General features: G+C 47.6%; 1 protein-coding gene across 8 annotated transcripts in view; it reads left to right on the top strand.

The window, feature by feature from the left end:
- The window catches only part of PECAM1 (platelet and endothelial cell adhesion molecule 1), a 109,228-nt gene that overhangs the window by 22,054 nt on the left and 59,614 nt on the right, over positions 1-27,560 (top strand). For 4 of the 8 annotated variants that reach the window (XM_009433057.5, XM_009433056.5, XM_009433055.5 and 1 more), the window contains exons 1-2: positions 18,807-19,065; positions 19,152-19,178. In XM_009433057.5, coding sequence (XP_009431332.3) covers positions 19,002-19,065; positions 19,152-19,178 — 91 coding nt within the window. In that variant the 5' untranslated portion in view covers positions 18,807-19,001. Of the gene's footprint in view, positions 1-11,292; positions 11,421-18,762; positions 19,066-19,151; positions 19,179-27,560 lie in introns of those variants that run through there. The other 4 variants (XM_016932758.4, XM_016932756.4, XM_016932757.4 and 1 more) reach the window with 3 other exon arrangements.

Here is a 27,560-nt window from a genome sequence, read left to right as displayed (position 1 = left end):
TTAAAGCATGTCCTTGACATTTGGGAGGTATTCATCCACAAGCCCAGATGTGTTCTCACATTCTGAGTATTAGGAATGTTTACACAGGCTCCTGACGTGGTCCTAAATCACATGAATCTCATTTCTGTCTAGAAGCACCATTTCCTGTGCATATTCTTGTACCCCAACTTGGCTGCATTTTTGATTTTTACATATCTATTTATTTTAACTGTGTTTAATCAGGTAGTGAAGCTCTAAAGAAACAGGAAACATGGAGACAGTTGTATAGAACAAGGTGAAGGATTACATCCTTGAATAACCTTGGTGAATACATATGTTACATTCAGTGTATTTCAACTGTTTCATACTTTGATCCCTTCCATCTTTGTTCTAGCCCAAGATTTTTCTATTGTGGAATATTTCAAGAAGTCCTGAAATGTTTTTCTTTCTGTCTTGTTTTGGGTTTTTTTTTGAGACAGAGTCTCACTCTGTCACCCAGGCTTGTGTGCAATGGCGTGATCTCGGCTCACCTCTGCCTCCCGGGTTCAAGCAATTCTCCTGCTTCAGCCTCCCGAGTAGCTGGGATTACAGGCGTGCACCACCATGCTCAGCTAATTTTTTGTATTTAGTAGAGATGGGGTTTCATCATGTTAGCCAGGCTAGTCTCAAACTCCTGACCTCAGGCGATCCACCTGCCTTGGCCTCTCAAAGTGCTGGGATTACAGGTGTGAGCCACCGCACCGGGCCCTGAAATGTTTTTCTTCCAGAGGCCCTGTGTGAGGAATTAGGGCTCAGGGCTGAAGGCAGGCAGCCAGCATCACCACTTCAGCTGTGGGATCGTGGACAAGAGTACTAACCTCTCTGAGAGTCTTGTTTCTCTCTTGTAAAAGGAGGGTAATAACAGTAACTGACTCATAGGATTAAAGGAAACGTGAGAAGTATGTAAGCGCTCAATAAATATTAGTTATTATTATTTAAATAAAAGCTCCATAGCGGAGTCTTATAATTTTTAGGAGTAAAATCATAACTCTCATGCAAATATAATATGAACATGTGTCAAATATTTTATTTAACTTATCAATTAATGAGTGAACCAGTGAAATGCTATAACTTACTCAAAGGAGAATCAAAGAGGATATGTATATATGATTAGATTGATTGACCAATTGATCATTAGATACGCAGATATCTACCATCAGGGATGCTAAAATGAGTTGGCTTAAAAGATGTAAAACTGGTTGGGTGCGGTGGCTCACGGCTATAATCCCAGCACTTTGGGAGGCTGAGGCGGGTGGATCACCTGAGGTCGGGAGTTTGAGACCAGCCTGACCAACATGAAGAAACCCCGTCTCTACCAAAAAATACAAAATTAGCTGGGCGTGGTGGTGCATGCCTGTACTCCCAGCTACTCGGGAGGCTGAGACATGAGAATCACTTGAACCCAGGAGGCGGAGGTTGCAGTGAGCCGAGATTGTGCCATTGCACTCCAGCCTGGACAAGAGCGAAACTCCGCCTCAAAACAAAAGATGCAAAATTGCTCAATATCATTAGGGGAATTATCAACTGCATCATCCCCACTGGTCACAACTTGCATTTCTCTGGACAACCTGGAAAATTATAAGATATCTCAAAGACAATGAAAGGCACAGATACCTCATAGAGTCAGATAAGCTGGAAGAATATGCTAGATTGCCTCTACTTTTTGTTGAAGACACCCAGGAATGTTTTAGGCCTATTTCAAACCCTTTCACAATTTTTCCTGATGCTTGTTCATTTGATATGAGGTCAAAGGACAATACTTAACGTGACCCATATCCCTATAGAGTTTTATGATATTGAGGCCCGCAGTGGCCTTATGAGGAGCAATCTACAGGCTGGTGAGCTGAGGCTTGGTAGACTTGGCTCACATGAGTTCAGAAGTCCACAAACCTCCCCCAGGGCAGCTCATCCTCCCTTTCTTTTTTCTTTTCTTTTCTTTTTTTTTTTTTTTGAGATGGAGTCTCGCTCTGTCACCCAGGCTGGAGTGCAGTGGTGTGATCTTGGCTCACTGCAACCTCTGCCTCCTGGGTTCAAGCGATTCTCCTGCCTCAGCCTCCCTAGTAGCTGGGATTACAGGTGCCTGCCACCATGCCCGGCTAATTTTTGTAATTTTAGTAGAGATGGTGTTTCATCATGTTGGACCAAGCTGGTCTCGAACTCCTGACCTCAGGTGATCCTCCCGCCTCGGCCTCCCAAAGTGCTGGGATTACAGGCGTGAGCCACCGCACCCCGCCAGCTCCTGCTCCCTTTCATGGTGGGTGGTGCAAAGCAGGATTGCTCTTGGCCCCTCAAGGCCAAACTAATGAAACTGTGCTACGTGCAACTGATGCAGGGCAGGTGAACTCCAGAATTGGGGCTTAGCCTGGCAGGGTTCTTGGCTTTGCCCAGGAAAGAATTCAAGTGCAAGCTAGGGGAGCCGGTGGTGTTAGACAGCAACTTTTATTGAAGCGGCAGTGCACAGCAGCAGCAGACAGACTGCTCCTTGTGGAGCAGGGCTACCCTATAGGCAGTGTGCCCAGAGCACCAGCTCAGGGCAGTTCTGCATCATATGTGTGCCCATCTAGTTATATGCAAATTAAGGGCCAGACTATAGAGAAATTTCTAGAAAAAGGGTGGTAACTTCTGGGTTGTCAGGTCATTGCCATGGAAAGGGGTGGTAACTCCCAGTGTTGTCATGGTAACGGTAAACTGACACGGCACACTGGTGGGCGTGTCTTATGGAAAGCTGCTTTCTCTCAGTCCCTGTTTAGCTAGTCTTCAATTTGGTCCAGTGTCCAAGCCCTACCTTTGGAGTCGAGTTCTGCCGCCTACCTCAGAACATTTGTAGAGCCATTTAAAAAGGAAAACTCTCTAATGTGACCCTTTGTAGATCCACTTTATGTCTGATAAGGAAAGGTTGGAATTCTTTCTGCTGTGTAGGCACAGGTTCAGGGCCACACAGCCCTTCCCTTCTTTGAACACCGGATTAGTGCATCAGGGAGCCCCGGCGTGGTGGATTCAGGCTCAAACACTGGAAACAGTCCAGCAAAACCTTGACCTATAGAGAGTGAAGGGCACAGGGCCAGGGGAGGGGAGCTCTTTGCGGACACAGAGTGACTTCTTTCTCTAACCTGCCTTTTGGGTTTCCTTGGCTTTTCCTCCCTCCTCCTCTCAGATGAACTTGTGAGAATGAAGGTGCATGTCTGTGGCCCATGCTGGGTCCTCCAGGCATGGTGGGCTCTGGGAGGGCCATGGCTGAGGAGCCCAAGGAAGCCAGGCCCGTTGCTTTCTCACGTGAGGATTCGTCTCAGAACCATGACACAGTCAAATGAGAACAGAAACCCCACTCTAAGGCCGGGGGCAGTGGCTCAGGCCTGTAATCCCAGCACTTTTTTGGGAGGCCAAGGTGGGCGGATCACTTGAGGTCAGGAGTTCGAGACCAGCCTGGCCAACATGGCAAAACCCCATCTCTACTAAAAATACAAAAAATTAGCTGGGCATGGTGGTGTATGCCTGTAATCCCAGCTACTCGGGAGGCTGAGGCACGAGAATCACCTAAACCCAGGAGGTGGAGGTTGCAGTGAGCCAAGATTGTGCCACTGCACTCCAACCTGGGTGACAGATCCAGACCCTATCTCAAAAAAAAAGAAAAGAAAAGAAAAGAAAAGAAAATCCCACTTCAAATCTCTACTAGAGGTTGCTTGAAGGTTGCTGGAAGGGAGATGTGAGGGCAGACTTACACCACGCTGCACAGAGAAAAACCCATGAAAAACTTGTGTCTCCCTCAGAGTCATGGTAGTGGCCCCAGCGTCCCTGACACCCCTCCCAAAGTCAACCAGTCAGTCTCTCCCTGTTTCCCTTACCCCCAGATCAGCTCCTTTCTGCCTCATCCTGGGCCTTCATCCTTCTGTTGTCCCCAGACGACCCCACCGCCCCTGGGGATAGAGACTAGGCTGCATTTTGCTTTTCTTTCTGTTTTTGGGGTCCCTGTCATTCTAAAGTTTGTCCAGCCAATCTGCTTAGGTTTCCACAGTGGGAACACAGACACCTTTTTTTTTTTTGAGACAGAGTCTCCCTCTGTCACCCAGGCTAGAGTGCAGTGGTGCAATCTTGGCTCACTGCAACCTCCGCCTCCTGGGTTCAAGTGATTCAGCCTCTTGAATAGCTGCGACTACAGGCTTGTGCCACCACGCACGGCTAATTTTTGTATTTTTAGTAGACATGGGGTTTCACCATGTTGGTCAGGCTGGTCTCGAACTCCTGATCTCAAGTGATCCGGCCGCCTCAGCCTCCCAAAGTGTTGGGATTACAGGTGTGAGCCACCATGCCCGGCCAGATGCTGTTTTTTTATGTTGTCTGGGCAGTCATTTGTGCGCTCCATGAGCAGTTGCATGGTCCTTGTTAGCATCAGACCAGAGCTATGATTCCCAGCCCACAGTGACAGAGGCCACCTAGCCACCTTTGCAATGGCAACCACATTGACGATGACGGTCTTCCTTCCTTTTCCTTTGTCTTCAGCTGTGGCAATCAGTGGGACACTGCTCTGACCCCTGGCATTGGTTTTGACAAATACTTGGCTCCTTGTTAGCTTTATTAATAAGATGAAGAGATATTTGACAGCTGCATTCTCCCCCTAAAAGAAGGAGTGGCCCACATGGCTTCTGGAGTTCTTGGGAACTGACACAAAACTTGCCTCTTGGTGGAGGCTGGGTTTGCCTCAGGTGGGCCCAGAGGAGACTCCGCAGCTTTAGGAATCACCTCCCTCTCTCTCAGCTGGCTTTTTCTTTTTTCTTTTTTTGACAGTCTCGCTCTGTGGCCCAGGCTGGAGTGCGGTGGCGCAATCTCGGCTCGCTGCAACTTCCGCCTCCCAGGTTTATTCGATTCTCTTGCCTCAGCCCTCTGAGTAGCTGAAACTACAGGCGCATGCCACCACGCCTGGCTAATTTTTGTATTTTTAGTATAGACGGGGTTTCACCATGTTGGCCAAGTTGGTCTCAAACTCCTGACCTCAAGTGATCCACCTGCTTCAGCCTCCCAAAGTGCTGGCATTACAGGCATGAGCCACTGCGCCTGACCTTTTTGTATTTTTTTAATAGAGACAGGGTTTCGCCATGTTGCCCAGGCTAGTCTCAAACCCCTGACCTCAGGTGATCCGCCTGCTGTGGCCTCCCAAAGTGCTGGGATTACAGACGTGAGCCACCATGCCCAGTCTCATCTGGCCTTTTAAAACATTTGCAAAACTTTCCTTACCTGCTGTGTTGCACAGTTCTGGCTGAAATATACCTCCCTATAATTTCCACCAAAAGTGGAAAAAAGTCTAGTTCTTCTTTCATATAAAACAATGCAATTATTTAGGCTGTGCAGGATCGGGGTGTCAGGTACTTTTCAGGTCTGAGGTGAGGCCGTGGGCAGGGCAGCTTCTACCCACCTCATCTCAACTCTCCCTTTTCTTGCTCAGTGTCACATGTAGGACCAGTTACATAATTTGTGGGTCTAGTGCAAATGAAAATTCAAAATTATCAAGAATTTCAAGGTGGCGACAGCAAGGCATCAAACCAAGCATGGCAGCTTCTGAGCACAGGGCCCCTGTGACGGCACGGGTCACACATCTATGAAGCTGGCTCTGGTCTCATGACTCATGTGTGTCAGGTCAGGGACTGGGTCTGAGCCTTCTGCCCAGAAAGGTCAGTCACAGAAGCCTTGTAGCAAGCCAGGCAGACACAGGCAGGCAGATGTGGTGCTGGGAACTTGGTTGATGTTTCACCTCCTGGCCCTCAGCTCCCCATCTGTAATATGGGTCATGATACCCCTGTGGTAGGCTGCTGATGACCCCCAAGGATATCAGGCCCTGACCCCTGGAACCTGTGAATGTTGCCCTATATGGTGTCTTAGTTTGTTTGGACTGGGTGCCTTAGAAACAACAAAAATGGGCCGGGCGCGGTGGCTCACGCCTGTAATCCCAGCACTTTGGGAGGCTGAGGCAGGTGGATCACCTGAGGTTGGGAGTTCAAGATCAGCTTGACCAACACAGAGAAACCCCATCTCTACTAAAAACACAAAATTAGCCAGGCATGGTGGCTCATGCCTGTAATCCCAGTTACTCAGCTGGCTGAGGCAGGAGAATCGCTTGAACCCTGGAGGCGGAGGTTTCAATGAGCTGAAATTGTGCCATTGCACTCCAGCCTGGGCAACAAGAATGAGACTCCATCTCAAAAAAAAAAAAAAAAAAAGAAACAACAAAAATGTATTTCTCACAGTTCTGTCTGGAGTTTGGGAAGTCCAGCATCAAAGCTCCAGCAGCTCCAGTGTCTGGTGAGGCCTACTTCCTCATTTATAGATGGCTGTGTCCTCACATGATGGAAAGGACTAGGGAATTCTTTTCTTGCCTTTTTTTTTTTTTCTGTTTTGAGAAGGAGTCTTGCCCTGTCACCCGGGCTGGAGTGCAGTGGCGCGGTCTCGGCTGACCACAACCTTTGCCTCCTGGGTTCAACTGATTCTCGTGCCTCAGCCTCCCAAGTAACTGAGGCTACAGGCGCGCCACCATGCCAGCTAATTTTTGTATTTTTAGTAGAGATAGGATTTTGCCACGTTGGCCAGGCTGGTCTCAAACTCGTGGCCTCACGTCGATCTGCCCACCTTGGCCACCCAAAGTGCTGGGATTACAGGCGTGAGCCACCGCACCTGGCCTAGGGATTTTCTTATGGTCCCTTTCATAAGGGCACCAGTCCCATTCATGAGGCCTCCACCCTCATGACATAACCACCTCCAAAGGCTCCACCTGCAAGTACTATCACACTGGGGAGTTGGTTCCAACATGTGAATTGTCGCGGGGATGCAAACATTCAGTTTGTAACATATGGGAGAATGGGATTTGCAGATGTGATTAAGTTAACAGTTTTGAGATGGGGAGATTATCTGGATGGGCTCCAAATACAATCACAAGTGACTTTACCAGAGAGGCAGAGGGAGGCGGGGCACATTGGTTTATGCCTATAATCCCAGCACTTTGAGAGGCCCAGGGAGGAGAATCCCTTGAGCTCAAAAGTTCAAGACCAACCTGGGAAACATAGCGAGCCCTCATCTTTACAAATAATTAAAAAATTATCTAGGCATGGTGGTGCGTGCCTGTGGTCCCAGCTACTCAGGAGGCTGAGGTGAGAGAATCACTGGTGGTCAAGGCTGCAGTGAGTTGTGATTGAACCACTGCACTCCAGCCTTGGAAACAGGGTGAGACCCCATCTCAAATAAATAAATAAATAATAAATAAGGGAGATTAGACACACAGAAGAGAGGTGATGTGGAGATTGAGCAGAGATTTGAAGATGCTGGCCTTGAAGACTGGAGTGATGCACCCACAGACCAAGGAATGCCAGCAGCCACCAATCTGCTCCTGTAAGAGGCCAGGAACAGATTCTCCTCCCACAGAGCCTCTGCAGGGAGTGTAGCCCTGCTGGCAGCTTGATTTTGGTCCATTCATACTTATTCTAGATCCAGAATGGGGAAAGAATAAGTTTCTGTTGTTTTAAGCCAGGAAGTGTGTGGGTATTTGTCACTGTAGCCACAGGAAATGAAAACATACCCTCTAAGATTTTTAAAATAACAGATTCATTGAGATACAGTTCACATGCCATACCATTTACCTATTTAAAGCGTGCAATTCAATGGTGTTTCATATATTCAGAGTTGTGCAACCATCACCCCAATCAATTTTAGAACATTTTCATTATCCCAAAAAGAAACCTGTATTCTTTCGCTATCTTACCTAATCCCCCAGCCCTAGCCAACCAAACTACTTTCCATCTCCATGGATTTGCGTATTCTGGACATTGCATAGAAATGGAATTATATAATATGTGGCCTTTCATTAGCTTCTTCCACTTAGCATGTTTTTAAAGTTCATCTATAGTGTAGCATGTATCAGTATTTCGTTCCTTTTGTTGTTGTTTAGAGACAGAGTCTCACGCTATGACCTGGGCCAGAGTGCAGCGGTGCAATCCTAGCTCACTGTAGCCTCAAAGTCCTGAGCTCAAACAAGCCTCCCATCTCAGCCTCCAGAGTAGCTGGGACTACTGGGGCGCACCACCACACCAGGCTAATTTTAAAAAATTTTTTGAGAGAAGTTGGTGGGAGGTGAAAAAAAAAATTTTTTTTTTTGGTAGAGCCAGGGTCTGGCTATGTTGCCCAGGCTAGTCTCAAACTCCTGGCTTTAAGCGATTCTCCAGCCACGGGCTCCCAAAGTGCTGGGATTACCAGTGTAAGCCACCATGCCCTGCCCAGTACTTTATTCTTTTTATTGCCAAATAATATTCCATTATATGGCTATAATACATTTTGTTTGCTCATTCATTAGTTGATGAACATTTGTGTTGTTTCTACATTTTGGCTATTGTGAATACTGCTTCTGTAAACATTTGTGATTTTTTTTTTTTTTTTTTTTGAGACGGAGTCTTGCTCCGTTGCCCCAGGCTGGAGTGCAGTGGTGCGATCTCGGCTTACTGCAAGCTCCGCCTCCTGGGTTCACACCATTCTTCTGCCTCAGCCTCCCGAGTAGCTGGGACTACAGGTGCCCACCACCACGCCCGGCTAATTTTTTGTATTTTTAGTAGAGACAGGATTTCACCGTTAGCCAGGATGACCTCGATCTCCTGACCTCGTGATCCACCCGCCTCGGCCTCCCAAAGTGCTAGGATTACAGGCGTGAGCCACCGCGCCCAGCCCTATAAACATTTGTGTGCATGTTTTTGTGTGGACGTGTTTTCAGCTCTCTTGACTATATCCCCAAGGGTTGAATTGCTGCTGGATCACATGGTAACTCTATTTTTAATTTTGGGGAACCACCAACTGTTTTCAAAGTGGCTGTATCGTTTTACAATGCCATAGTAGCATATGGGCATTCCTGTTTCTCTACATCCTCATCAATATTTATTGTCTGTCTTTTTGGTTATAGTTATCCTAGTGGGTATGAAGTGGTATCTCATTGTAGTTTTGATTTGCAATTCCCTAATGACTAATGATGTTGAGCATCTTTTCATGTGCTTGGGGTCATTTTTTTTTAATCTTCTTAGGAGAAATAATCTGCTCAAATCCTTTTTTTTTTTTTTTAAGACGGAGTCTCATTTACTCTATTGCCCAGGCTGGAGTGCAGTGACGTGATCTCAGCTCACTGCAACCTCTGCCTCCTGGGAACAAGCAATTCTCCTGCCTCAGCCTCCTGAGCTCCTGAGTATCTGGGATTACAGGCATGTGCCACCGCCTGGCTAATTTTTTGTATTTTTAGCTGAGATGGGGTTTCACCATATTGGCCAGGCTGGTCTTGGAACTCCTGACCTTAAGTGATCTTCCTGCCTCAGGCTCCCCAAGTGCTGGGATTACAGGCGTGAGCCACCACACCCTGCCCCTTTGCCAATTCTTTAAAATGGTTGTGTTTTTGTTGTTGAATTGTAACAGTTCTTTATATATTCAAGATCCTAGACCCTTATCAGATATATTATTTCCAAATATTTTCTCCCATTCTGTGAATTACCTTTCACTTTCCTAATGCTATCCTTTGCAATAAAAACATTTTTAATTTTAATACAGTCTAGTTTATCTGTTTTTGTTATTTTGTTGCTTGTGCTTTTGTGGTTTTGAGAACAGAATGCACAAACACCTGTTTTGGCTTCAGTGCCTGGGACATGGTGGTGCTCTTCCCAGGCCAGCGGCCAGGCCACTCAGGGTGGAAGACAGTAGGTCCCTTAACCCCTTGGGCTGTTGTGTGCCTGATCTGTTGTCAGGCCCTTCTTCATTAGGTTTAGAAGATACAGTCATCAGAAGAATAAAACCACTGTCTAGGTAAAAGAAATTTTTAAATATATAATATGAATATATTCTTATTTATACCAGTACAGTTTCAAAATGTAATTTTTTTTTTGTGGAGGAAGAGGTCTACAAAGGCAAAAATGCCTATGGTTATGAGTCATAATACAACCATGTCAGCCAGGTGCGGTGGCTCATGCCTATAATCCCAGCACTTTGGGAGGCCGAAGCGTGCAAATCGCTCGAGCTCAGGAGTTCAAGACCAGCCTGGGCAATGTGACGAGACCCCATCTCTACAAAAATTACCAAAATTAGCCGGATGTGGTGGTGCATGCCTACAGTCCCAGCTACTCGAGAGGCTGAGGTGGGAGGATGGCTTGAACCTGAGAGGCGGAGGTTGCCGTGAGCTGTGATCACACCACTGCACTCCAGCATGTGCAACAGAACAAGAACCTGTCTCAAAAAAAACCCCAAAAAATCCCAAAAACAAAACAACCATGTCCCTTGTAACTGGAGGGGGCCTCCTGCAGGGGATGGAATAGCACAGACTCCTCCACAATGTCCCTGCCTGACTCCCTTTTGCCCAGCTGCCCACCTTTGTGAGGGGCCAGACTGGGGTGGTGAGGGCAGCATATGGTGGGTGTGGAAGAAAAGGCACTGAGCGCTGCCCCTTGGGTTCACTAAGTCAGCTGAGCTCCAGAGCAGCGATTCAGATGTGGCAGGCCCAGCCAAACCAGATCAACAACTGTTGTTATTATTGTTCAATCATAACTATTGTTTTTTAAAAACTTTTAAATTAATTATTATTACTTTTTGAGACAAGGTCTTGCCCTGTTGCCCAGGTTAGAGCACAGTGGTGTGATCGTGGCTCACTGCAGCCTCAAACTCCTGGGCTTAAGCGTTGCTCCCACCTCAGCTTCACGAGTAGTTGGGACCACAGGCATGCACCACCGTACGCAGCTATTTTTTATATTTTTTTGTTGTTACTATGTTCTTACTGTGCTCTGCTGGTTAAATGTACTTTCAAAGGCTAGCTCTTGTTTGATCTTCCTAACAAGCCTATTCAATGGGTAGATGGGCACATTATTCCCATTATATAGGTGAGGAACATGAGCCTCAGAGCATTTAAGCTATTAAGCTGCAGAGAACAGACAGGGAACCCAGGCTTCTGATTTACGCATTAGTGCACGTTCACTCCCAGGCTGGGGTGTGTCCCAAACCCAGTGGATGGGGGCTGTTGAGTCTGGCTCATCAACTCTCCAAGACTAATGAGATCTGAGGCTACAGGTGGGGGAAATGGAATGGCCGGTGAATCTCATTTCCAATCACCATTGTCATGAAATAGGTGGTTGGCCTGCTGTGCCCTCTGACATGTCTGTTGCCCACCTGCCTCCGCCTTCCTCCCCCCACTCCACCTCCAGTTGCTCAGAAAAACCACTTCCTGAAGTTTATTCCAGCAGACAGCTTTTTCTGTGCAGTTAACGAGTCGCTATGTTTCAGATCTGCGTTACTTCCCCGGTATTTGAAGGCAGGAGCACTGCAGGTAGGAATAACTGTGTGTCTGTCCTCCTTCAATTCTGCTTGGCTGAGAAGAAGCGAACAACACCATGGGAGAAACAGGGTCCTGGGTGAGTTTGTTAAGCCTGGTGGGAACTCCTGGGGTCCCTTGGTTATGTAGGAGTCAGTCTCTTGATCAGTTACCAAGAAGCCAAAGCAGTGTGGGAACCTTTGCCTCAACCCAATCAAGGAATCCACCAAGGTCAAGGGGAAGAAGTGAGGAGAAAGGAGAGGCCCACAAACGAATAAAAACCCATTCGATTTACTATATTGAAAAAGGCAAGGCCAGGCATAGTGGCTCATGCCTATAATCCCAGCACTTTGGGAGGCTGAGGCTGGAGGATCTTCTGAGACAAGAAGCTGGATTCCAGCCTGGGCAAGACCCTGTCTCTACAAATAGTAAAAAATTAGCTGTGCGTGGTGGTGCACACCTGTAGTCCCAGCTACTTGGGAGGCTGAGGTGGGAGGATTGCTTGAGCTCAGGAGTTTGAGGCTGCCGTGAGCCATGATTGTGCCACTGCACTCCAGCCTAGGAGACAGAGTGAGACCCTGTCTCAAAAAAAAGATGTTGGCTGGGTGCGGTGGTTCATGCCTGTAATCTCAGCACTTTGGGAGGTTGAGGTGGGCGGATTGCTTATGGTCAGGAGTTTGAGACCAGCCTGGCCAACATGGTGACACCCCGTCTCTACTAAAAATACAAAAATTAGCTGGGCCTGGTGGTGCACACCTGTGATCCCAGCTACTCGGGAGGCTGAGGCAGGAGAGTTGCTTGAACCCAGGAGGCAGAGGTTGCAGCAAGCCAAGATTGCGGCACTGCACTCCAGCCTGGGCCACAGAGCAAGACCGTGTCTCAAAAAAAAAAAAAAAAAGGCCAGGCGCGGTGGCTCACGCCTGTAATCCCAGCACTTTGGGAGGCCGAGGCGGGCGGATCACGAGGTCAGGAGATCGAGACCATCCTGGCTAACACGGTGAAACCCTGTCTCTACTAAAAATACAAAAAATAAGCCAGGCGTGGTGGCAGGTGCCTGTAATCCCAGCTACTCCGGAGGCTGAGACAGAGAATTGCTTGAACCTGGGAGGTGGAGGTTGCAGTGAGCCGAGATTGTGCCACTGTGCTCCAGCCTGGGCAACAGAGAGAGTCTCTGTCTCAAAAAAAAAAAAAAAGAAAAAAGACACACCAAAGATAATGATAATAATAATAAAAGGTACATACTGTATGAATCTTTACAAAATTCCAGAACATGCAAACTAATCAGAAAGCAGATCAATCCTTGCAGTGGGGAGGGTGCAGTGGGGAGGGTGCAGTGGGGAGGGTGCAGTGGGGAGGGTGCAGAGGGCAAGGGAGACAAAGGGCATAGGAACCTTTTGGGGGTGGTGGATGTGTCTACTTCCTTGATTGTAGAGGTTGTTTCATCAGTATACACATGTCAACACTTTTCTGAGTGTATACTTTAAACGCAGCTTATTTTATGTCAATTATATAATACTTCATAAAGCTGAACAGAAATTCAATTTCTTAATTAAAATTTTAAAGGTAATACTGCCGGGCACGGTGGCTCCCGCCTGTAATCCCAGCAGTTTGGGAGACCAAGGTGGGTGGATCGCCCGAGGTCAGGAGTTCAAGACCAGTCTGGCCAACATGGTGAAACCCCATCTCTACTAAAAATACGAAAATTAGCTGGGCATGGTGGCACATGCCTGTAGTCCCAGCTACTCGGGAGGCTGAGGCACGAGAATCACTTGAACCCTGGAGGTGGAGGCTGCAGTGAGCTGAGATAGTGCCACTGCACAACAGCCTGGGCAACAGCGCAAGACTCCATCTCAAAAAAAAAAGAAAAAAGTGAAAGGGTAATACAGTCACATGATTTAAATAACAAAAGTACAGAAAGCTTTGCAAAGAAAAGTCCCCAACTGCTCAGTTTCTGCCACCCACCCCTCTGCCACAGATAATAAGAATCCTTTGCATCCTTACTGACTTTCTACAAGTTAATGTTTACTCTCCCCTACTGATTGTAAAGTATTCTAGTCTACTGTAAATACCAAGTCAAACAAACGTTAATAGCCTTAGAGTGTGAGGTAAACCCTGGACAGGCATGCAGTACTCATTTTTGCCTATTTCCAATTTCAGATACTTTTTCTTACATTATGGAAACTATCTGTTCATATTCTTTGCCCATTTTTCTATTGGATTGTTGGTCTTTTCTTTTTCTTCTTCTCTTTTATTTTCTTTCTTTTAATCAGGCAGCCTCCCAAGCCAGAGTAGCTTAGACAGACTCCCGAACTTTTTCTTCTTAATTTATGAGTGTTCTTCACATACTAGGGAGGTTAGCTCTTTGTCCATGATGTGAGTTGCAAACATTTTTTCCAGTTAGTAGTTTTTCTCTTGACTAATTTTTTTTTTTTTTTTTGGCAAAGCAGAACTTTTTTTTCATAAAGTACAATTTATCAATCAATTTTATGGCTTCTGGATTTTAAGTTTTAGTTAAACCAGCCTCTGCCATTCAAGGTTGTAAGGACTTCTTTTCTTCTTTTGTATTTTCTTCTAGAACTTTTTTTTTTTTTTTTTTGCGAGACAGAGTCTTGCTCTCTTGCCCAGGCTGAAGTGCAGTGGCATGATCTTGGCTCATTGCAACCTCTGCCTCCCAGGTTCAAGTGATTCTCCTGCCTCAGCTTCCCAAGTAGCTGGGACTACTGGCATGTGCCACCACGCCTAGCTCATTTTTGTATTTTTTAGTAGAGACGGGGTTTCATTATATGTGGGCCAGGCTGGCCTTGAACCCCTGACCTCAGGTGATCTGCCCACCTCGGCCTCCCAAAGTGCTGGGATTACAAGCATGAGCCACTGTGCCTGGCCCCTTCTAGAACTCTTATGGGTTTATTTGTACATTCATATCACTGGTCCATTTGGAATGTATTCTGGTACACAGTGTGAATTATGGGATACAATTTTTCAATTTTCTAAAAAAACATTTATTTTTGAAATAAAGCTTTATTTTATCATGGTATCCTGAAAATATTAGAATCATTTATGAAGCAATTGCCACGTTTTAGAAATTTACTTTGGAACTTGAGGGCACGGGGTCTGGGGTCTTGGCATTTATCACTATCATTTGAATTGTTGCTCTGCAAAAGGTGCTTACTCTGCAGTGTCTAAAAGTTACCATTGAAGCCAAAATTTATTTTATTAATCATGGTGTTTCCTTTTTTGTTCCCACATCAAAATTTGGTAGATGGGTGAGGGTAATTTCCAGTGGGTTGCCAAAGAAGATAGCTTATAGTGGGGAATGACGAGCACAAAACAACAGCAAATAACGCAATGGAAAACATTCCTTTAGAAATAAATGGGTAAAGTGTGTATTGCTGTTCAAGGCTCTTATCAAAACTTCCACTGAACCATAGGTCAGAGAGAGGAATTGTTTTCTAGCTGGAAGCCATTACTTCTTGGTTCTTGCCCTGAGGTAGAGGAATCTGGTTTTGACTGCGGCCAGTTTGTATCTGTCTTAGCTTTACCGTGGGGAAGTCCTAGAGGGTGGCATTTCAGAAACAATATGGCACCCTCAAGGCAGTGATCATCTGATTCAGACAATACAGTAGCTTGTCTTCATCCATCTAGACAATCATCCATTGCACTAATGCTTTTTCATCATCTACTAGGTTCCAGACACTGTCCCTGTCATCAAGGAGATTGCAGTCCATTTGGGGGAGGACAGGCCATTATGACACATCCTATAATAAAAGTGTCTGGCCGGGCGCGGTGGCTCACGCCTGTAATCCCAGCACTTTGGGAGGCTGAGGTGGGTGGATCACGAGGTCAGGAGGTCGAGACCATCCTGGCTAACACGGTGAAACCCGTCTCTACTAAAAATACAAAAAATTAGCCGGGTGTGGTGGGGGGCGCCTGTAGTCCCAGCTACTTGGGAGGCTGAGGCAGGAGAATGGCGTGAACCCAGGAGGCAGAGCTTGCAGTGAGCCAGGATTGCACCACTGCACTCCAGCCTGGGCGACAGAGCGAGACTCCATCTCAAAAAAAAAAATAAAAGGGTCCGACAGCTGGGCCCGGTGGCTCACACCTGTAATCCCAGCACTTTGGGAGGCCAAGGTGGGCGATCACCTGAGGTCAGGAGTTCAAGACCAGCCTGGCTAACATGGTGAAACCCCGTCTCTACTAAAAATACAAAAATTATCTGGGCATGGTGACGCATGCCTGTAATTCTAGCTACTTGGGAGGCTGAGGTAGGAGAATCGCCTGAACCTGTGAGGTGGAGGTTGCAGTGAGCCAAGATCACGCCACTGCACTTCAGCCTGGGCGACAGAGCAAGACTCTGTCTCAAAAAAATAAAAAGTATCCGACAGAGGGAAAACCAGGGAGGTAAGGGGGTTGCAGAGGAAAGGCAGCTCAGTCTGGGGAAGACGAGGAAAAATTCTGGAGAAATGGATTCCTGAACTGAGTTAGGAAGGATGGGTAGGAATTTGCTTGGAAAGAAGTGAGGAAGGCATTCCAAGTAGGGGAGCAGCCCCGACAAAGGCACAGACAGATGAAGAGTGCTAGGAACTAGAAATTCTAGCAGCCATAATGTAGGTGCAAGGAAGGAAGTGGTGAGAGACTAGGCTTGAAAGGTAAGCAAAGGCTGTATTATGGCAGGCTGTAAATTGACTTTTTCTGGTCTCAAACAGAGGAGTGAAAGGAAATGATGTATATCTTTTTTTTTTTTTTGAGACAGTGTTTCACTCTTGTCCCCCAGGTTGGAGTGCAATGGCGTGATCTCAGCTCACTGCAACCTCCACCTCCCAGGTTCAAGCGATTCTCCTACCTCAGTCTCCTGAGTACCTGGGATTACAGGCATGCGCCACCACACCCGATTAATTTTTGTATTTTTAGTAAGGATGGAGTTTCTCCATGTTGGTCAGGCTGGTCTCGAACTCCTGACCTCAGGTGATCCGCCCGCCTCGGCCTCCCAAAGTGCTAGGATTACAGGCATGAGCCACCACGCCCAGCAGAAATGATGTATATCTTAGGAAGCTCCCGCATAGTGGCCCAGTAGAGTACGCATTTGTTTAGGGGTGCATGCTGGGGAGGGGCCTCTCACAGGGCTGCGTATGTCACCCACACCAAAAGCTGAGGAGAGCTTCCTAGTTCTGTTACCAGATGGTGCCGCGCAGCTCCAGGCTGTTGGTGCCATGAACAAAGAATTGGACATGACACACGTACAAATAGCGAAGCAGCAAATGATTAAGCACAGCGACACTCTCGGAGAGGGGTGAGTGGGCTGACCTGTGAGTGGTTATCAGTGCCGGTTTGTTACATTTCACGGCCTTTTACATGTTTTTCCTCACTTGCTTAACGTCACTTGCCTTTCTCTTATAGTGCCTTCACCCTACTTTATTTCTTGTAAGCTAGTTGTTCAACCTTGTTTACCCCCACTTTACCTCTTCTGACCAAATTGCCCATCTTTACTTTTATTTTTTGCGACCAAATAGCTACTGGAAGTCCTTCCAACTTACTTCTCTTACCATGTCCCAACTTACTGCTTACTCCCTTATCTATTATATTACTTTTTGTGGCAATATTTGATTGATGTTTTAAATTACAGACTATAAAGAAACACCATAAAATATTAAGACAGTCTGAGAGATTTTGATGTGTTATTAATATCCACATGGTTTGCTTCTTTTCCAAAGCATCCCATAACGTTTGACTCTATGACTGTAACAAGTTAGATTTTTAGAAACTGATGCAAAGGATCAGATTCTAGTAGTTTCTTTCTCTTTTTTTTTTTTTTGAGATGGAGTTTCACTTCTGTCGCCTAGGCTAGAGTGCAGTGGTGCCATCTCGGCTCACTGCAACCTCCGCCTTCTGAGTTCTTCTGCCTCAGCCTCCTAAGTAGCTGGGATTACAGGTGCCGGCCTTCATGCCCGGCTAAGGCTAATTTTTGTATTTTTAGTAGAGACGGGTTTCTCCCTGTTGGCCAGGTTGGTCCTGAACTCCTGACCTCAAGTCATCCACCCGCCTTGGCCTCCCAAAGTGCTGGGATTACAGGCATGAGCCATCGCACTCTGCCAGATTCTAGTATTTTCTACCATCAAAATATCTATTACCCAATGAAAACTCTAAAGGCCAATCTTTTTTTTTTTTTGAGACAAAGTCTTGCTCTGTCACCCCAGGCTGGAGTGCAGTGGTTCGATCTCGGCTCACTGCAACCTCCGCCTCCCGGGTTCAAGCGATTCTCCTGCCTCAGCCTCTTGGGTAGCTGGGATTATAGGCGTGTGCCACCGTGCCTGGCTAATTTTTGTATTTTTATTGGAGACAGGGTTTCACCATGTTGGCCAGGCTGGTCTGAAACTCCTGACCTCAGGCAATCCTCCTACCTCAGCCTCTCAAAGTGCTGGGATTACTGGCATGAGCCACGACTCCCGGCCCCAAAGGTCAATCTTAAAGCTACAAGGTATCTTTTAAAAGGAGTAGGAATAACGTATTTTGAGGCTTAAAGGAGTAGGAATAGTGTATTTTTAGATTTGAAGCCATCTTCTAAAGGGTACGATATTTGGTTAACATGTCACTCCTTATTGCCATGGAAGAAGTTAATTCTATTCTTTTTTTTTTTTTTTTGAGATGGAGTCTCACTCTGTTGCCCAGGCTGGAGTACAATGGTGCGATCTCAGCTCACTGCAACCTCTGCCTCCTGAGTTCAAGCAATTCTCCTGCCTCAGCCTCCTGAGTAGCTGGGATTACAGGGGTTCTCCACCATGCCTGGCTAATTTTTGTATTTTTTTTTTTAGTAGAGGTGGAGTTTCACCATGTTGGTCAGGCTGGTCTCAAACCCCTAACCTCATGATCCGCCCGCCTTGGCCTCCCAAAGTGCTGGGATTACAGGCGTGAGCCACCGCGCCCAGCCGTTAATTCTATTCTTACTGCTTACTCCCTTATTTCGTATGTTCTTCTATCTTACATCTTTTGCTTTTGCTATTGCTTAAGCTAGCCTACGCCCAAGGGTGCTCTTTGCCCCCTACTTCCTCTGCTATTCTCTCGCCTCAGTTCCGCTGCATTCCAAGCTCAGCCTGCCCCAGCAGCAGGTCTCTTTGACAAACCTGCAATTTTGGGGAAAAGTCAGCCCAAGAAAGGCAGGGGGCCCAGACTTATGCTGTGTGGCAAAAGCCCTCTTTGATGGGGGAAGGGGAGGACTGGAAAAGCAGAGAGATCTTTCTGGATGTCCTGGGAGAGCAGCCCTTTGGGTGGTGGGTGGAGGCTGGAGGCAGGGAGGAATCCCCTCACCGTGCCATGAGAAGGGACCCCAAACCCAGGCGAGACAGAGGGAGGGTCAAGAACGCCAAGGCAAATGTCACTTGTGCCTTGTTTTTTCCCTAAAGAAACTAAACAAAGCGGCCGCGTTCGGTGGCCCCTCAGGAAGGCCGGTCATTTCCTGAGGAGATATCAGGCCAGCCCAGGCCCCATTGTTCCCGGTTTCCAGCCATGGCTGCCATTACCTGACCAGCGCCACAGCCGGTCTCTCTGCAGGCGCCGGGAGAAGTGACCAGAGCAATTTCTGCTTTTCACAGGGCGGGTTTCTCAACGGTGACTTGTGGGCAGTGCCTTCTGCTGAGCGAGTCATGGCCCGAAGGCAGAACTAACTGTGCCTGCAGTCTTCACTCTCAGGATGCAGCCGAGGTGGGCCCAAGGGGCCACGATGTGGCTTGGAGTCCTGCTGCCACTTCTGCTCTGTGAGTGTTTACTCTGTTTCCACATCACTTTAACTCCATGAGCATTGAAGCTTCTGGAATCAACATGTTTCTTCTGTTTCTTGCAGGTTCAAGCCTTGAGGGTCAAGAAAACTGTAAGTCTGATGTTTCCACTGTAACAGATGTTTCTACCTGGCTCCCTCCTTTCTCTTCTGTGATGCCTAAAACGCACGTTAAATTGCTGGGGTTTGATACTTCTAACAATTAAGGAAAAGAATCCAATTGAGAACTAAAGTTTATCCCATGTGGGCATTTTTAGAAAGGCTTAGATCTAAGCCAAGTTCTGGTCAGTGTGTTTTAGAAGTAGCACACGTTTCCTTGGCTGGTCTGAAAGTAGTGGGTTATCTTGATGAATTGTTTAGTCAGTTACAGATCAAACTCCATGTTCTTTTCTCTGTTCTCACGACTACTCTTGACTAGTCTAAAAATATATTAGGTTGTTGCAAAGTAATTGTGGTTTTTGCCATTACTTTTTTAAAAGATGGCAAAAAACACAATTATAAGTAGCACACATTTTCTTTTTTTTTTCTTTTTTTTTTGAGACAGAGTCTCTGTTACCCAGGCTGGAGTGCAGTGGTGCAATCCCGGCTCTCTGCAAACTCCGCCTCCTGGGTTCAAGGGATTCTCCTGTCTCAGCCTCCTAAGTAGCTGGAATTAGAGGCGCATGCCACCAGGCCCGGCTAATTTTTGTATTTTTAGTAGAGACAGGGTTTCACCATTTGGCCAGGCTGGTCTCAAACTCCTGACCTCAGGTGATCCGCTGGCCTCCACCTCCCAAAGTGCTGGGATTACAGGTGTGAGCCACCGCGCCCGGCCTCACATTTTCTAGATTTCAGTGCATTGCTGTTTTTTGGGATGGGGAGGTGATTTTTTTATTTTAATGAGCAATTCCATAATTAGTTTTTTGTTGTTTTACCATAATGGCTTATTTGAATATTGTAACCTATCCCCAACTGTTTTTATTTGCAAATGAGATATAATTGATTTGTTAGACGTATGAAGACAGATCCTAGTTTAAATTGTTGCTACTTTTTTTACTCCTAAATGATAAAAATCACACACTGGAGCTCATTTTCCATTCACCTGTGAGGCTACAAGTATATCTGTAATATTTTGTGCTTGTACAAAGGGAAGTGGGGTGCTGCCTATCTTTGAAGCCTGGTTTATCTTCCACTTTACAGCTAATTTTGAACCTTTGTCTTGAGATGAGAGGGTTTTGTTCTGCTTCTTCTGGGACCACATGAATGAGGGGGCTCAGTAGTGTCCCGGGGCTGTGAATAGAGGGAGAGCCCACAGAACACTATTTCCTTATCAGAAGTCACTGCAATCAGCAAAGAATGGAGGTGACTGGGTTGCAGGCAAATTGCACAGCTCTTTGGAGGTGAAGTCCATGGGCAAGGCTAGCTGGTGAGTCAAGCCTCGGAGCAGTGGCCCCAGGCTGGGGAGGGCTAGTTGGCCACTGGCAAAGCCCCTCTGCCAGGCTTCTCTGCTCAACTGTAGGTGCTTCCTTGGGCATTTGATCCCCATGGCAACCCACGGAGGCAGGATATCCATAATCTTCATAATTATCCTGCTGGACTGATGGTGTCACCAAGCCTCAGAAATAACCGATTTTACCAGCCGCGTTGGCTCACACCTGTAATCCCAGCACTTTGGGAGGCCAAGGTGGTCGAATCACTTGAAGCCAGGAGTTCAAAACCAGCCTGGCCAAAACAGTGAAACCCCGTCTCTACTAAAAATACAAAAAATTAGCTGGACATGGTGGCACATGCCTGTAATCCCAGCTACTCGGGAGGCAGGGGCATGAGAATTGCTTGAACCCTGGAGGCAGAGGTTCGGTGAGCCAGGATTGCGCCACTGCACTCCAGCCTGGGCAACGGAGCAGGACTTTGTCTCAGAAAAAAAGAAAGAAAGAAAGAAAGAAAGAACCGATTTGTCCACGAGAGAGGCAGTTGGCTGGGCACTGGGACTGGAACTTCCACTCTCTGAAGCTGCACCATTTGTCTGGAGCCATAGGCCTGACTCAAATCTTTTAGACCAGTTTTACTTAAGCTCTTTGAGCTGTTTTCCCAATCTGTAACATGGGGATGATAAGAGAACTTCGTGCGCATGAAGTGGGTGTGAGGTTGAGACTGGATAAAAGGAGGTGATTCATTGGCCCCCGCCTCGAGGTGATTGATAAATGACAATGGTGTTTACTACACGGTCCTAGCCCCCCTTTACGACTGTGACTCCTGCCCTACCCACTCTCCCTTTGTGCACTCCAGCCCTCTACCCTCCCAGACCACACCCTTTGGGCCAGACCCTGCCCTGCAGACACTCACACTTTGGGGTCCCTCTTTTTCTTACCCGCAGCATCCTGTTTCCCAAAACCGTGGTGCTCTCCCCTCTCCCCCTCCACCCCACACGGAAGTCAATTGCTCCCTCCTTTGGGTTCCTAGAGAATGAATGTTCTTTGTACCTTCAGGGAAGACGTTGGAACTGCAGCACATGGCACAGGGAGCGACTCTCCCACTGCCTCCTCAGGCCTCTGCCTTGTTTTACACTCAAGGAAACAGACCCAGAGGCCACAAGGCACCAAGCAAGCAGGGTCAACACTGGGGGTGGGCAGGGTGGCGGCTGGAACCAGGTCTCCATTCCTTAGGACCCCTAGGCCAGCATTTGCAGTGCGTGGCCTGCAGGCTTGCTCTGAGTCTCCCGCTCTGCGGCTGGGGTCCTGGGACAGCCTCGGCCCTTTCCCTTCCTTCCATCTCAGGCCTCTTTGCTCCCCTCCAGCCCGCACCTCACTGCAGCTGCCTCACCTCAGGAGGTGACCGCTGCTCCATCTTCACCTAGAAAACAGTCATCTGGAGGGAACTCCCTCAACTTCCCGCCTGGGCCTGGCTGCAGGCTTATCAGCCTCTCCACCCATCCTCTCGGTTTCCCTCCCGGCCTCGGAGGACACATGCACCCTGCTCCTCAGCTGATGGGGGCCAGCCAGGCACTTAGGCTGAGACCCTTCCTCACCCCCAGGACCCGACGCCTACGTGCATTCATGTCCCTCTCCCCTACCACCACTTCTAGAATGTCTATTTCTGCTTCTGGCTCTGTTCTCTCAGTGAATGGGAACTCTTTTTTTAGGAAAAAGAAAAATCACAAGCAGACACCCACCCCCACTGTTTATCTGGTGTCCCCCTATCTGGCCTTTCTAGTTTCCTTTCTCAGTCGAACCTCTCTGAAAGTTAGTTTATAATCTGTCCCTACCCCCCTCACCTCTCAGACACGCCTCGCCTCCCAGCAGCCTGGCCTCAGGCCCCACTTCTCCGGCTGTTGGGTCTCCTCTTGCTGAGGGGTCACCAAGGACCACCTGATGCCAAATGCAACGGACACTTCCAGCCCTCGGCTCCCTGTACCCCTTTCCTGCCTTTGACTTTTGATCGTGCCCCAAAGCCTCGCTCCTTGACCTTTTCCATCCTCTTCCCTGCTTTGTCTCCTCACTCTCTAACAAACCCTCCTCCTTCTCCCCCATGGCTGACTTTGGACTTACTTTGTCTTCTCCTGGAGTCTGAACCCTGTCCTGGTCTCTGCGGGCTCCTGGTCTTATCCTCCCTGGAGACCAGCTCCCCTCTCAACACCTCCACATTCCCCCCTCCTCCCGTAAGTTCACACTCCTCCCACCTTCACAGTCCAGCCCTGGCCTCTGCCCTGAGCCTCCAGTTAACACAGGCTGACCTTTGATGTCTCCTCCCGGTCCTCCTACTGGCCCCTCACACGCAGCTGCACCACCATCACTTTGTCTTCCTTCCTTATCTTTTTCTGTTTGTTTGTTTGTTTTTGTAGAGACTGGGGTCTCATTTTGTTGCCCAGGCTGGTCTCAAACTCCTGGGCTGAAGCCATCCTCCTGCCTCGGCCTCCGAAAGTGCTGGGATAACAGATATGAGCCACCACACCCAGCTGCGTGTGGCATTTTCTATTTTAGTTTGGTGGCACACACATCCTCCTGGGAATCTAATCCAGGAAGTTTATCTTCCATTCTTTCAACCCCATATCCAATCAAACAAAGTCTTTTTTTAAATTGTGGTAAAATACAAATAATATAACATTTATTATTAATGACATTTAGTACATTCACGGTGTTGTGCAACCATCACCATTGTCTAATTCTAGAACATTTTCTTTCTTTTTCTTTTTTTTTTTTTTTTGACAGAGTCTCACTCTTGTTGCCCAGGCTGGAGTGCAGTGGTTGGATCTCAGCTCACTGCAACCTTCACCTCCCAGATTCAAGCAATTCTCCTGCCTCACCCTCCTGAGTAGCTGCAATTACAGGCACGAACCACCATGCCCGGCTAATTTTTGTATTTTTAGTAGAGACAAGGTTTCGCCATGTTGGCCAGGCTATTCTCAAACTCCTGACCTTAAGTGATCCACCTGTCTTGGCCTCCCGAAGTGCTGGGATTCATTCTAGAACATTTTCAACACCCCAGAAACAAGTCCTGTTGAGTCCACTCAGGAGATCCCCAGCCTATCCTTCCCTCATCCCCACTGCACCCGCCTAGCTCAGGCCTCATCAGCTTTCACCTGAACCACTTCCAAGCTGTTTACTGGCCTTGGGTGCTGTCACACCCCTCCTGACACCCTCAGGACAGGGCCCAGCTTGTCAGCACAGCAGGCCAGCCCTCCATTCTGGCACCACAGACCCAGCCACCTGGCCTCTCTAGCCCCACACTCTGGTTTCTGTAATGGGCCATGCCCAGAAGGCACGGATTTCTCACACCCTCGTGTCCTGGGACACGCTGTTCTCTTACCTGGAGCACCCCACTGCCTGTCCTTGGCCTGGCAGGCTCAGTTCAGTGGTCACTTCCTTCAGACTCCTTGACCTCTCCTGGGCAGCCCTTCCTCTTGGTGCTTACTGATATCACTGGAGTCCAGCTATGTGGGCCCCAGCAACCTTTGCTGTTTGGGACAGCAAGGATGATTTCTTACTTACTCTGTCAGCCCAGCACCTGGCACAGGTTCTCGACACATGTCTCATGGATGGGAACTTGAACTGAACTTGGAGATGCTTGAGATTCGGGTAGGAAGATGGCTCAGCGTGCTCTCTGATGAGCACAGAAGTTCATCAGGGACTCTATGCTTCGTGGCTCCCCGTAATTTTCCTGACGAGGGTGGGCAGCCCCTCCTTCTCCTGCACCCTCCACTTTCTCTCTGAGTCATTTCCAGGTTGAGGGCCAGGGGGCTGGCTGACTCATGGTGCCGCAGTTTCCAGGGAGCACCACCATCCACTGATGAGTGGCCTTGAGGTCAAGGTCCCACTGTTTTTAGCATGTTGGGGTTTGGCACTGTGGTCACTGGCTGTTCCGTGGTGACTTTCCAAATTTAGATCCTTCTCCGTCAACCTTCATCTCCCCGGGTTGAAAAGATCTGACCTCTTTAGGCTGTCCCACAGCCCCACCCTTCATCACAATAGTCCTGAAACTTTTTGGGTTCAGTAAGGAAATCTGTGGGCCTTCTCTCCAGAAAAAGCACACATTTGCACACAATTGGAGGTAGTTGATGAGCCTCCTAACACCCACCCATGCACCTCCCAGGGGCTGTGTCCCCCAGGTTGTGAACAGTCACTCTGTGTAAATAGTGAGACCTACAGGCAGTAATTCAGTTTGGCTGTGCTTGGCTGGTTTATTTAGAAAGACGATAATGTTTTCCATATTATCAAAACAAGAATCAGGCAGAGACTTTTGAAGTTTGGTTGCGTGGTATATTTGTTACCTATTGCTGCTTAACAATTTACCTAAAACTTACTGGCTTAAGATAACACAGATTTATTATCCTGAAGTTTCTGAGGGTCGGGAATGCAGGAGTGGCTGAGTTGGGTGGTGCTGGCACCGGGTCTCATTAGATTGCAGATAAATTGTTGGTCAGGGTTGCGGTTATCTGAAGGCTTGACTGAGTCTGGGGAATCTGCTTCCAAGCTCACTCCTGTGGCTATGGGCTGGAGGCCTTAGTTCCTCATCCTGGGTACCTTCCACAGGGCTGCTTATGCTATGACTGCTGGCATTCCCCAGAATGAGGGATCCCAGACAGGAGAGAGAGTGATCAGGATAAAAGCTGCATTGTCTTTTATTACCTGATGGAGTATTTTGTTGGTTAATGTTAACGTGGGAGGTGACCACGTGTAAGTGTGATGAGCAGAGGGCAAGGATCATTGGGGGGGGGGGCATCTTGAAGGGCTTCTATAGCAAGGGAGGTGGTGGTGGTTGTGGCGGTAAAAACTAGGTCACTGTTTTTGTTGTTTTGTCGATGATATTTGTGTTAAGATGAAGAGCTGAGACTCATATCTCAACAGATTTTATAAAATGCTTTTCTTTTTTCCATCCTGCCCTCTCTTCTCCCTTGTCTGTTCGAGCTAGCCATGGGAATGTGGTGTTCCTGCCAGTGCATCCATTGAGTTCGTTTATTGTTAATTTATTTATTTTCTGAGATGGAGTTTTTGCTCTATTGCTCAGGCTGGAGTGCAATGATGCGATCTTGGCTCACTGCAACCTCTACCTCTTGGATTCAAGTGATTCTCCTGCCTCAGCCTCCTGAGTAGCTGGGATGACAGGTGCCCGCTACCATGCCCGGCTAATTTTTGTATTTTTAGTAAAGGCGAGGTTTCACCATGTTGGCCAGCGGGTCTCGAACTCTTGACCTCAGGTGATCCACCGACCTAGGCCTCCCAAAGAGCTGGGATTACAGGTGTGAGCCGCCACACCCGGCCGAGTTTGTTTATTTGAGCAGATAATGTGTGTTAGAGTTGCTTAGAAAAACAAGATGGTGGACGGGCCCCATGCTAGTGGGTACCATCCCTACTGGAAAAACCACTGCTTGGTGCGTTAGCCAAATTTGCTTTAAAATTGTTTTTTAAAGAGGGAGGGCTTTTATAAAAATCAAATGAACTAGGACTGGTCAGTGGGAGGCTCACGCAAGGGTTGTGCTGAGGCTGGAAGGCCCAGAGTAGGAAGAGTTATGGAGTGCAGAATGAGCTCTCCAAGGGCAGACACTGCCAGCCTCACTGTTCTCTGAACCCCCAGTATGGGGGACAGTGCTTGGCACAGAAAAACCCCCTTAAATGTTTGCTATGAATGGTGCTAAGGAAGAAGGCAGAGAATGTCAACCAGAGGCCAGGCACTGGGCAATATATACACGGCCCCTTCTGTGCCCTCAGCCACTTTGGCGCAGTCACTGTTTAGGTTAAAGATACCAGAGAAGGCAGGTATTCATGTTCCTACTTTGTAGGCAGAGACGTGGTGGCCCAGAGAGGTTAAATAACTCCCGAGATCACCCAGCTAAGCACTGTGGGATCACGGGTTTGCATCTGGTATGTCTGACTCCCTTCTGTACCCAGCACTGTCTGCTGGTCTAGGGCATAACCAGCTAGGGATGGGCAGCTCGTTCAGTAAACAGGAGAGCAGATGAATGACTCGTGTGGAGAGCACGCAGTGGAGTGAGCAAAACTGGGAGGCTGGAGAAGTCGCTTTAAATTAACCTGAAAATGTTTAATATGCTTTTTATTTTGTTTATTTTTTTTGAGATGGAGTCTATCTTTGTTGCCCAGGCTGGAGTGCAGTGGTGCAATCTCGGCTCACTGCAATATCCACCTCCCAGGTTCAAGTGATTCTTCTGCCTCAGCCTCCCGAGTAGATGGGATTACAGGCAACTGCCACCACGCCTGGCTAGTTTTTGTATCTTTAATAGAGATGGGGTTTCACCATGTTAGCCAGGAGGCTGGTCTCGAACTCCTGACCTCAAGTGATCTGCCCAGCTCAGCCTCCCAAAGTTCTGGGATTACAGGCATGAGCCACCACGCCCAGCCTTAAATATGGTTTTTATTTGAAAAAAAAAAAAAAATCCCTAGAAACATGTAGTGGAGACACAGCTTTAAAGCTCTGAATAGTTGATTTTCAGCTCATGCCTGTAATCCCAGCACTTGGGGAGGCTGAGGCGGGCTGATTGCTTGAGGCCAGGCATTTAAGAATAGCCTGGACAACATAGTAAGACCCCATCTCTAAAAAATTAAAATTAAAAAATAAAAAAAGAGTCGACTTTATTTCTGTAACTGGACGAATCTAGCTAACATTTCTCAAGCACTTTATAGGTGCCAGGAACTCTACTTTAAGTACTTAAACTCAGGTTCTCATTTATACTTACATTCCTTGTGCCTATTGTATGGATAAGCAAACTGAGGCTCAGAGAAATTTAGGGACTTGCCAAAGGTCACACAGCTTTGTTAGTAGCAGAGATGAGATTTGGCCCAGGTCTGGCTCCGTGCACTTGATTTCTGCTCTTTAGTATCTCCTGGTTGAGTCACTGGAATACACAGCATAGCTTAAAATGAAGGAGGAAGTACTGAAGAGGTAATGGAAGGAGACCTAACTGTCTCTGAGAGGGAAGAGAGTGGTTGGGAGGGAACTATATTAATTGAGGAGTGCAGAGAAATTAATATGGTCCAAAGAAAAAAA

Source organism: Pan troglodytes, chromosome 19 (assembly GCF_028858775.2).
Source record: "Pan troglodytes isolate AG18354 chromosome 19, NHGRI_mPanTro3-v2.0_pri, whole genome shotgun sequence".
Lineage (NCBI taxonomy): Eukaryota > Metazoa > Chordata > Mammalia > Primates > Hominidae > Pan > Pan troglodytes.
The sequence above is the reverse complement of the archived record's forward strand: the minus strand, read 5'-3'. Positions and strand labels throughout refer to the sequence as shown.